Consider the following 12,172-nt stretch of genomic DNA (forward strand, 5'->3'; position numbering starts at 1 on the left):
TTCCCTACGATTAATCAAGTTTCAAATTGTCTTTTACGATTCGATTGTTTATTCCCTAAGGCTAAGAGTGATTAACAACCACTGATTACGATTGAGAATAGTATTTGTTCTAGCCTTCTAATTGCTAGTGTAAATTTATCTCAAAGCAACCAATTTGTTTTGGCGATTTGTATGTATCATTATTTCAAAAATGTTTATATTTTCAGGGAATAAATTAAATTTTAGTTAAAAAGAAGGGTTTTATTTAAAAATATGGATGTACCGCTACAATAATTCAGGTATCCAACATCAATTCATTTATTTGACCATTTTAGTTCACCACTCAACGATTTTGTTGCGTCATATTTTGACATTAACGATTCTAATAATTCTTTATAGCAAAACATCGCTATATATGATAATGACTTATGTTTTTGTATTTACGTATCAGTAACAAACAAGTGGTATAATTGGTGTATAAGATTAAGAGGCATGAACAATACGGCTATCTTGGAAATTTTAGATTTATATTGTAATACAAGTTGTAATAATTAAACGTTGAGATGATTACAAATTTTGATTTTTCGTGAATGATGCTCTTTCTCGAAAATGATCATTGCATATCTTTCTTTTTCCAACAATATATGCGTCGAGTTTAGAGTTTAATATGTACCTTCAAATATCCCTATAATAATTTAGAATGGCAAGTTGAGATTTTTTAACATTTCTCTTTGGTTAGAAAATATTATTTAACTTGTTAGTCTTGCTTTTCTACATAATTGAAACAAATAATGTTATGATTTTTTTTTTTGGGTCGAACTCAAATTACATCGTTGGGAAATGATTAGTAATTATTGGAACGCATTAAATATATACGATATGGTTACTTAAGAACTCGTTAATAGGAAAAAAATCTAAAAATTAAATTTTAAAAGTGAAATAAAATCTATATAGATACAAGTCGATGTCGCAAGACTTGTAACCAAAAAAGTGACTTTATTTCCCAATTTTGCTTTTCTCATTTTAATTTGTCATTTTCTCATTTTATATTGAACACTCATTAAGCATATTCCCAAATATATACGGTGACGATAGAAACAGAGCAAATGCTATTTCTAGTGAATCCCTAAAAACAGAGAGAGGGAGAGAGAGACCTTCTTCGTCTTCGTCTTCGTCTTCGTCTTCTACAACATCTCGAAATTCTCAAAACGAGAGAGAATCAACGAATCAACAGGTGAGAAATTCGAAATCCAAGCGAGTTTGACTCGCCCAGATTCTCGATTTCTCCACCTTTTCGTAGATCATTGATTTCCGATTTCTCTCTTTCCCACTCCTCCGGTGAGTCCTAAACTGAGATTTTAACCCAGAATCCGTCGACAGATTCGTCTTCCATGGCGGGTTTAATCAGAGAAACGTCGTTGCCGAAAGAGAGAAGCAGCCCACAAGCTCTCATCCTCGGAAGATACGAGATGGGTAAGCTTCTCGGCCATGGAACCTTCGCCAAGGTTTACCTCGCACGAAACGTGAAATCAGGCGAAAGCGTCGCGATCAAAGTAATCGACAAGGAGAAAGTACTCAAAGGCGGTTTAATCGCTCACATCAAACGCGAGATCTCGATTCTCCGCCGTGTGCGTCACCCGAACATCGTCCAGCTCTTCGAAGTCATGGCGACGAAAGCGAAGATCTACTTCGTCATGGAGTACGTTCGTGGAGGCGAGCTCTTCAACAAAGTAGCTAAAGGCCGTCTCAAGGAAGAAGTCGCTCGCAAGTATTTCCAGCAATTGATATCCGCCGTCACTTTCTGCCACGCTCGCGGCGTTTACCACCGAGATCTGAAACCGGAGAATCTCCTCTTGGACGAAAACGGCAATCTCAAAGTCTCTGACTTTGGACTCAGCGCTGTCTCCGATCAGATTCGACAAGACGGGCTTTTCCACACGTTTTGTGGCACTCCGGCTTACGTTGCGCCGGAGGTTTTGGCGAGGAAAGGCTACGATGCTGCGAAAGTTGATATCTGGTCTTGTGGAGTTATCTTGTTCGTGTTAATGGCGGGTTATCTCCCGTTTCATGATCGGAATGTTATGGCTATGTATAAGAAGATTTACAAAGGGGAATTTAGGTGTCCTAGATGGTTTTCTCCGGAGCTAACGAAGTTGTTGTCTCGGCTTCTGGTGACGAATCCGGAGAAACGTTTTACTTTCCCTGAGATTATGGAGAATTCTTGGTTTAAGAAAGGGTTTAAGCATATCAAATTCTATGTGGAAGATGATAAGCTTTGCAATGTTGATGACGATGATGATGAATTGGAGACTGCATCCGTGGAGTCGGATCGGTCTTCTACGGTTTCTGAGTCTGAACTTGAGTATTTCGAGCCTAGAAGGAGAGTTGGGGCGTTGCCTAGACCGGCGAGTTTGAATGCTTTCGATATTATATCGTTCTCGCAAGGATTCGATTTATCCGGTTTGTTTGATGATGATGGTGAAGGTTCTAGGTTTGTTTCTGGAGCTCCGGTTTCGAAGATCATATCGAAGTTGGAAGAGATTGCTAAAGTTGTGAGCTTTACGGTGAGGAAGAAGGATTGTAGGGTAAGTCTTGAAGGTTCAAGACAAGGAGTGAAAGGTCCATTGACGATTGCAGCAGAGATATTCGAATTGACACCTTCGTTGGTTGTTGTTGAAGTTAAGAAGAAAGGAGGAGATAAAACTGAGTATGAAGAGTTTTGTAACAACGAATTGAAACCCAAATTGCAGAATTTGACAGCTGATGAAGTAGTAGAGCCTGTGGCGGTTGCAGCGGTTGATGAAACCGCAACTGCAATCGCGAATTCTCCACCCGTTTGTTTCTTGCCTTCTGACTCTGAATAGAAGATGATAGGCCACAAAACCACTTTTGATTTTCCTTATGGAAGATTGGGGTTTTGTTACCTGAATTTGAGAAGAAAAAAAGCTGCTTAGGTTTGGTGAAATGTAGAATCGAATTGTGTAATTTATATGTTATGTTTTCTGTTGCAGAGATCATTAGAGGAATAAGATACGGGCTCTGAGTTATGTTTTACTAACCTTTTAGCAGTTTTTTTTTGTTTTGTATGGGAGAATTGTAAACAGTTTCGTATCAAATCTTTTATGTATAAAACAATGAAATCAAATAAAGAAACTTGCTTTCTTCTTCTTGAAACCCCTCTTTTTGTTATATGATTAATGGTTTTATTATCTGTAATACTTTGTTCTGTTTTTGGTTTGACCTTTATTTGCTTAAATGGTTAAGAACCAAGAGGAGAAGAATGTTCTTGTTTTGTTGATTCTTGATGATTTTTGTGGCGGGGAATTCAGATGGTGACGTTTTTGTATTATGAATTCTAACTATTTGTGGGTAAAGAAATTGACAGGAACCATGTGAAGTGTTTGTCTTTGTGTGAAGCAATTTGGTTTTGAGTTGATACTTGATAGCAATGTGTCTTGCCATTTTATTTTATTTTGAAATTATTATATCTGCAAGATTTGGTTTGACAATCACAGATACAAAAAGTGTTTTTCTTGATGTGGCCAAGCATTTTCGACTCTACATGTGAGTGTAAAGCATGTATGTTTGTGATGTTGATTTGCATTGATGATATACCAACTCGTACCTTCTATTTGAGCTTTTGTATGAATGTGTGCTTAATGATAATCAGTTAATCGGTCTAGTCCGTTTTTTTGTTTTTCCCTTATTTTCTTTGCTTGAAATATAAATAAAAATTGAAATAAGGCACAATACTTTTGGGATTTTGGGTTTCAGCAGCGTTGATTAGTATAAGCGATAGAACATAAAAATGTAACTTTGTTGGGGAAACCCACCCAAAAAGAAACATAATTTTTATCTATAAATAAAGGGTCAATTTGCTAGAAAAATCAAAACCTGGTCAAAATTAGCTAAATAGGAAAGAGAAAATGTAAAAGCTATTTCTACAGTGTTTGGTCGGTGTGTTAATTACCATATAACCCTTCTTTGATTTTTATTGTTTATCAACTTTATTTCATTGACGAGATATTCTTCTCTCTCATCTAGTTAATATATAAGTTATATAGTTACATAACTTGTTAACATATTACATAGATATATATAGCCAATACAATTACATAACTTGTTAACAACGTACATATTTTATTAGCATAGTAAGTATGACAGAGAGTTTCGTCGCAAAGATCAATGAACTAAAACAAGTTATAGATCAATATCCTGTTGGATTATGGTAACAAGTTACATGTTATTGTATCATGTTAAAATTTATTGTATCAAGTAAATATATAAATGTACTGCTAACATTTGTTTTAACATGGTAACTTAATCATTGTTGGTTAACTTACATTTTACCAATAAATGTTTACATGTTATTATACGATTTAAATACTTAGATATAGCTCTAATTTTATATTTTACAAGATAAGTAAAATTGTAAATCATCAACCTTTAGATTAACTTGACTATATTCATCAAAAGAACATTGATTCTATATTTCATCTTCAATCTCTAGAAACCACAATATATGAACAATAGTCACCAATAATAATCAGATATCAAAATCATACCCAACTTAGTTTCGCTTTGTTTTCATCAAAGACTTTAAAATCGATTTCGAAGAGCGAAGGCGGCTGAGGTCGCTCGGCGCCGACGCTATCGCACCATCGCCAAGAGCCTTCCCATTTGAGAATCTCGGAGTCTCTTAACTTCGTCTTCGTCTAAGGTGTTGAGTATCGTTTGTACAGATTTGGACTTCTGGTACGATTAACTCGTTCCCCCACGGGTTCTTGTCCAGCAGCGAACAGTCGCTCAAGGAGCTTGATATTAGACATTCTGGAATTTCGATTTTGAAACAGACAAATCAGACGAATGATTTAGATAGCGTAGATCAAATTATTTGGCATAGATTACAAATTTATTAGAAATTTATCTTTACTTTGATGAAGTTAGCTTTGGTTTCGCCGGAAACTGCCAAATATTGTGAACTCGGAATTGTTCTGACTTGATAATGTTTAGAAACTGAAAACTTCTGTCTAAAAAGGAAAATACCCTAATCGATATAACCGAGGATCGTTTAATTATGTGTATATCCGATTATCATAAATTAAAATATATTTTTACTGACAAAATATCTTGAACATATCGTGCATATTTGATTAGCATTCTTCAGGGTGATAAGGATAAAGATGCCATATTAGAAATGTGTACAGTGTCCAAATAGTGGATTTACCGATTCTGCAAATTATGAACAGGAACATGGTCATGTAGTGCATTTACTTATAAATAAATCTAAGCGAAAACATTCAAAATTTCGTTGTCTTTTTCTTAACGGAAAAAATGGATACTGCAGCAAGTGGCGAGTGAAGTGACCCAATTTACCGGCACAACCCACATGCCTCATTCAAGCCCACCTGAATATGTCCTCTTTATAATTATCACATTGTATATTATAAAGACGACATAATTAAAGGTATACTATCAAATGATCATAATTATTTCAATAAGCATGTATGTGGCCAAAAATATTTCAATATAAAGCATGTAAATGTATATTATCAAATGACCACCTGAATATTGCATAACAATATATATTATGTATATATATATATATACCTTTTAAAATATGATAATTACAAAAATAGATACAAATGACCAAGAAAGATCATTGAAATAGCGTATAAATTGTATAATACCTGTTCTATCTTATAAAAAATGTCTGAAACTATCATAGCTTACTCATATCCATTTAAGAATTTTAATCAAAAAAAAATATCCATTTAAGAAAATACTTTTTTTTTGAACTTTTGGATAATATCTTGTACAATACCATGGCGTTTTTGTAAACTCGAAACAGATTGACAACTCTTGTCGCCTAAGACGAACTTTTTTTTTCTTTTGTAGTTTGTCTTAGACTATGCCAAAACCTATATCGAGATCTTCGAATCTATCTTTGATGTTAGCCATTGACATTTTCGAGGTATAAATCAACACAAACTGTCTTTTTTTTTGTGAAGGTATTGATTTAATGGTGGAACTTTTTTTTCTTTCAAAAGAATGGAATGCTTTGATACCAAATGATAGCTTTGATCTCAACCAAAATTTTAGAAACAGAGCAAGAACAACGATTATAACATAAGAAGAACAATAAGACTTTTGTTTGACAATTAAAAGATTGATATATATCTTTGACTCTTTATTGATTGAAATGGAAACAAGAAACAAAAGGTGGAGTTCAACTCCTATAAACAAGGAAAATGGGGAAATTAGAGAGTTGGTTCCTAAACACAAGGATGGCCACTTCTCTTACAACCGAAGTAAAAGCATAACTAAATTTTTTCTTTTTTGTTCAGCCGCATAAATTAACTAAAAGACAAACCTTCGACCAAAACTAAAAAAAAGTAAAAGACAAACCACAATGAAACGAGTTAAACATAACTTGTTGTTCGGGATTTTGGTTCAGTTTGATGTCTTCCACTTTGGTTTTCCTCATAAAGACAACGTAACATAACAAGAAGTTCTTTTCTTCTCAAAATGATATATATATATTAAGACCTTACTCACATCAACGAGTGGCCGACCCGTTTGACTTCCCGGCTCCGCCTCTTGCGGCGGCTGCATCATCCGCACGTACACACCCAAAACGACGCTCTTCTCTAACTCTTCCCCACTCGTGCAACGACACGTAAAGTCTTTTCTTAGCGAGCAAGAACTCTGCCGCTTGAACCGGAGTCACAACTTCAACGATCTTCCTAAGTGTCTCAAACCTCAGCTTATCAGCTTCCACCATCAAAACCGCCATACACTCTTCATGCTTGTCTAAAGCATCCTCCACCGCCACGCCAGCCTCCACTAAATCCGTTGCGTAAGCCGTGACGGCGATAGGCATATCCGCAGCATCTTCTTGCAGACTCGCAGCTTTCTTGGATATCTTATCCTCTTCCTTTATTACCTTCATATGTAACTCATTGATTTGCCAGAGTTGCGTTGAGGTAAGCTGACTCATGGAACCATCGCCATGGTTTTCATGGATGTTTTCATCGATCTTGATGAAAAGATACTGAGAAAGCTGAGTTTCGGTTTGGGATCCACACATTGCGTAAATAACCCTAATGAAAGATGAAGGACGACTTCCTCCCATCCATAGCAAACCGTTCTCTAGAGAAGAGTTCCACGACGGTGCAAAGTAGCTTGAGCACGATTGGTGCGAGAGCTCCGATCTTCTTTTAGTGTACTTTTGAAAGTCATCGACGATTTCACCAACGAGCTCTCCAAGTTTGTGATCGTTCTTGTTGGATTGTTGACTTGTGAGTGCTTCTTTGAGATCAACTATGTGTTTAGCTTGTAAAATCATCCACTCATAATAACATCCTTTTTGAAGTTTTTCAATCTCATAACTCGAAGAACCACTAGTCGCCATCTCTCTTTTTTTTTTGGTATTTATTTTGTTGTTAAAAGATATTTTGCAGCTTTCTTCGTTGGTTACTTTTGCGAATACGTACTCTATACTCTCTTATATACATCGGATTGGTGCAAGTCGGTAAATTATAATTATATTATATATTTGCTATAATTTAAAAACAGTAACAACATGCAGCTACGGCATGGGCTTATTTTCCGAATTTGTGGTTTAAACCTTTATTAAATTGGATTCTCTCTTGGCATGTGGATCTTTGCTTCTTTAGACGAAAACGGATTAACATGCCAAACAACATTATTTTGGACGGAGCTCACTTTTAGAAAGTAAATTTAAAGTTACTAAAAATCTTCTCAATACCTTCTCTTGTAAGAATTCTGTTAAAACTGGTTGGTAATCGAATGATAGACACGAAAACAATTAAAATTAATAAACTTCCAATTCCGAGTTAATTGGAAATGACCAGCTAATCTTCACAAGAATATTACCTTTTGAAAAAGAAAAAAAAATCACCATATGGTAGTTAGACAAGATTGTTATTTGTTAACACGTTTATTGGATATATAGGTACATTCAATTCTAATTCCACTATTTCACCGATTACAACATGTTACATAAAAGATAATTGAGTTTTGATATCATGTTGAAATTTATAAATTTTAACTTAAGTTTTATATATGTTATGTTATATATAATGCTTGCTTAAGAATGAACTTTGATTGTTTGTGATCGTTTTTGTTGGATGGTTGACTCGTTAGTGCTTCTTTGATCAACGACGTGTTTAGCCTGTAAACTCATCCACTCATAGACTCATAGTAACGGCATTTTTGAAGTTGTTCAATCCATAACTCGAATAACTACTAGTCCCCATATCTTTCTTCGTTGGTCAGTTTCGTGAATATATTTTTATGTTACTCTTTACTCGAAGAACTACTAGTCCCCATATCTTTCTTCGTTGGTCAGTTTCGTAAATATATTTTAATGTTACTCTTTACTCGAAGAACTACTAGTCCCCATATCTTTCTTCGTTGGTCAGTTTCGTGAATATATTTTAATGTTATTCTATACTCAATTTTATACATCGGGGTGCATACCGTGCATGCATGTATGTAAATTTTCGTTATATTATATAGGTGCTTTAAGTTAAAAACAGTAATTATAAGGACATGCATATACGGCATGGGCCTTTTTCAAAATCGTTGCTTTAACCTTTATTAAATTGGATTTTTCTCTCTTGGTTTGTGGATCTTTGCTTCTTTAGACGCAAATGGACAAATGGGCACGGATAAATACAGAGCCTGACAAAAAAAAAAATATATATATATATATATTGAATATAAAATATCTTACTTCTCTTGTAGGAATTCTCTATCTTCTCGAATTCCGTAAATAATGGTTTCTTATGGCTAGCAAATTTTTCATCCCTTTCTCTTTCTTCCTTCTACCCTGAACGATTTCTCTCTCTTTTTTTCTTCTTTTTCGTTTCTCAAATTTAAAAATAAAATATTAAATAGAAACCCCATTATCAGTTTTAGCGATAATAATGCTCTTAATATCTTTCTTCTCTTTTAGGAGTTCCGTAACTAATGGTTTTTCTTAATATCTTTCTTCTCTTCTAAGAATTCCGTGAATACTAAATAATGGTTGGTAATCGAATAACAAACACGAAATCATTTTAAGTAATAAAATTCCAATTCACAATTCCAATTGGAAATGACCAACTAATCTTCATAACATATTATTTTAAATCTCACCTTATGTTAGACGAGATTTTTAACACTCGAGATAGATGTCTATTTTCGAACCTAATTTCACTATTAGACCGATCATTTAACATGTTTACATAAGATAATTTAATACCAACTGATGAAAAGTAAATTAGTATATAATGAAAGTATGTACATCCGGAAGGATACCAAAAATGCCATTTCATAGTTCATAACATTGTGTGCTTAGTAGAGTCACAGACAAATGTGCTTAATAGAGTCACAGACAAACATACACACACAACATGATTAATATTGTTGCAATAACATCAAAGGTAAACATGATACTATTGATTTTATATTTTTTGGACTTGAATGATGACATATATAGGTGCAGTTTTTTTAGTAAAGTTGTCAATTTTACTTATTTATCACCATTCAACAATTTTTAACGTACATTTATTTTTGTCATATATTCTTTTATTATAATATTAATATAAATAAAACCATTTTTTGTGAAAGAAAAGTAAAAGTGCATTGAATAGTAATACTGTATCTATTTTACTGTCTTTTTTGTATTCGATGCATTTTTCAATTAAAAATATATATTTTTTTAAAAAAATTAGATAATTTAATTTTGTTAAAAAATTCAGTTCTATTCAAAAATATTATTTTTAATCATTTAAAATATTTGAAAATATTAATTTATACCGTTTATTATTTTATTTCACTAATCAAATATTATTTTATATCGTTTATTTAATATCTATCATATTTATCACGCAATTACTTTTTTTTTGCACGTATTGCGATTGAACTATATCATATTTTCAAATTATTTATCCAATATGATTAAATATGTTGTCATTATTCAGATTTTTTGAGTCAAATAGATAAAGAAATTTTTTTATATATATAGGAAATTTAAAACTACATATACTGTGTGTTGGGAGCAAGTTGGTGTAGTAGCCATTTACCACGTAATCCTTTTACTCAGTTCCGGAGATGTGTACATGTCATCTTTTGAACCTTCGAGTTGTTTGATTTTTATTCATAAATATCTCCGTCTTTTTACCCAATACGTATATATCTAATCTCCAATATTGTTTTCTTGTTTTTTTTTTGTCTTTTTGTTTTACTTTGGAATATGAATATAAAAGAAACAAAATATTCGAATGTTATAAATTTCAACAACTGCCAGTCACCATTTCCGCAAAATACCAATTCTCAGTTTGCCGACAAAAAAAAAACAATTCTCAGTTTACACTAGTTTAATTTAGGGGTTTTAGTTTACGTATTTTACTGAAATATTTCAAAAATCTAAAATGGAGTATTATCTAAAATATTTATCAAACTTAAAGTTTTAACAATTAGGGTTAAACACTATACTCATTATATCTATAAATATCATAAAATTTACAAATAAATAAATAAAAACATACAAAATCAAGCTCTGTTTTGGCTAACAATCTAACGTACCCAAAATCAACTTAGCAAAGAAAAACCTAAAAAAAAAATTTAAAAACAAACCAGAATAATATTTTAGTGATTTTGATAGTGAAAAGACAACTCAACTAACCATGGTTTTTTCTTTATATAGAATCATTTTTCTGATAAATTAGGACTAACAAACCATGGTGTTTAGAGCGAAACTATCACGACGAAAAAAAAAAAAAACTTATTATTATTTACAACTTATTTACATCCATTAAAAAAAGACCGTCTCGACTTTTTGGAGTTTTTGTTATTATTCGTTACATAAAACCAAAGCAAAAAACTTATGCATCATCTAGTGACTACGTCGACCGCATCTCACACACATAAAGACAACTTAACATCATAATAAACCTTAAAAACTCATCACACTCATGACATCACGTCAACATGGGTCTGACCTGTTGACTTCACGGCTCAGCTTCTTGCGGCGGCTGCATGGTCCACATGTGCACACCCAAAACGACGCTCTTCTCTAACTCTTCCCCACTCGTGCAACGACACGTGTAATCTTTTCCCGGCGAGCAAAAACTCCGCCGCTTGAACCGGGGTCATAACTTCCACGATCTTCTTAAGAGTCTCGACCCTCAGCTTATCAGCTTCCGCCATCAAAACCCCCAAACACTCTTCATGCTTGTCTAAAACATTCTCCACCGCCACGCCTGCCTCCACCAAATCGGTTGCGTAAGCCGTGACGGCAATAGGCATATCCGCAACATCTTCTTGCAAATTCGCAGCTTTCTTCGATAACTTATCTTCTTTCTCTATCACCTTCATATGTAACTCATTGATTTGTCCGAGTTGCACTGAAGTAAGATCACTTAATGAACCATCGCCATGGTTTTCATGGATGTTTTCATCAATCTTGAGGAGATACTGAGAAAGCTGAGTTTCGGCCTGGGAGCCACACGTGGCGTAGATAACTCTGATGAAAGATGAAGGACGACATCCTCCCATCCATAGCAAACTGTTCTCTAGAGAAGAGTTCCAAGACGGTGCAAAGTAGCTTGAGCAGGATCGGTCCGAGAGCTCTGATCGTTTTTTGGTGTACTTTTGGAATTCATCGACGATTTCACCAACGAGCTCTCCGAGTTTGCGATCGTCTTTAGTCGTGAGTGCTTCTTTGAGATCAACTATGCGTTTAGCTTGTAAACTCATCCACTCATGGTAACATCCTTTTTGAAGTTGTTCAATCCCATTACTAGTCGCCATCTTTAACCTTTCTTTTTGTTTTTGTTTATAGAACTTTAACGTTGTACTCTGTAGTCTTATATACATTGGTTGGTGCATGTGTGTAATTTTAATTATATCATATATATGTGCTTTAAGTTAACAGCTTTAATTATAACAACTTGCATATACGGCCGTACAAGGTTTTAACCATTATTAAATTCGAAATTGGATTTCTTTCTCAATTGGTTTGTGAAGTTTTGGCTTTTCTATACGGAAACGGACAAAAGGGCATGGGTGAATATAGTGCCAGCCTGACTTAGTAGTATTGTGGAACCAGTTTCACTCTTAAAAATAAAATTTTAAGATACATAATATCTTCTCTTGTACGTAGGAATTCCGTGTGAGCAAT

General features: G+C 33.9%; 3 protein-coding genes across 3 annotated transcripts; 1 reads left to right on the forward strand and 2 right to left on the reverse strand.

Annotated features, from left to right (window-relative positions):
* Window positions 1-1,063: 1,063 nt before the first annotated feature.
* LOC18030511 (CBL-interacting serine/threonine-protein kinase 12) lies at window positions 1,064-3,146 on the forward strand. The gene has a single exon (XM_006414005.2). It carries the CDS (start codon window positions 1,371-1,373, stop codon window positions 2,841-2,843), a length of 1,473 nt encoding a protein of 490 aa, XP_006414068.1. The 5' UTR covers window positions 1,064-1,370; the 3' UTR covers window positions 2,844-3,146.
* Window positions 3,147-6,275: 3,129 nt separating this feature from the next.
* On the reverse strand, window positions 6,276-7,393 carry LOC18030512 (protein DOG1-like 3). The gene has a single exon (XM_006414006.2). It carries the CDS (start codon window positions 7,391-7,393, stop codon window positions 6,539-6,541), a length of 855 nt encoding a protein of 284 aa, XP_006414069.1. The 3' UTR covers window positions 6,276-6,538.
* A 3,614-nt stretch (window positions 7,394-11,007) lies between these two features.
* Window positions 11,008-11,802, reverse strand: LOC18030513 (protein DOG1-like 3). Its single transcript, XM_006414007.1, has one exon. It carries the CDS (start codon window positions 11,800-11,802, stop codon window positions 11,008-11,010), a length of 795 nt encoding a protein of 264 aa, XP_006414070.1.
* Window positions 11,803-12,172: the final 370 nt, after the last annotated feature.

Source organism: Eutrema salsugineum, unplaced genomic scaffold, assembly GCF_000478725.1.
Source record: "Eutrema salsugineum unplaced genomic scaffold, Eutsalg1_0 scaffold_1, whole genome shotgun sequence".
NCBI classification, from domain to species: domain Eukaryota; kingdom Viridiplantae; phylum Streptophyta; class Magnoliopsida; order Brassicales; family Brassicaceae; genus Eutrema; species Eutrema salsugineum.

What these genes read in the sequence shown, in the direction of transcription:
- LOC18030511 (XM_006414005.2), top strand. Translation starts at nt 1,371, where the DNA reads ATGGCGGGTTTAATCAGAGAAACGTCGTTGCCGAAAGAGAGAAGCAGC.
- LOC18030512 (XM_006414006.2), bottom strand. Translation starts at nt 7,393, where the DNA reads ATGGCGACTAGTGGTTCTTCGAGTTATGAGATTGAAAAACTTCAAAAA.
- LOC18030513 (XM_006414007.1), bottom strand. Translation starts at nt 11,802, where the DNA reads ATGGCGACTAGTAATGGGATTGAACAACTTCAAAAAGGATGTTACCAT.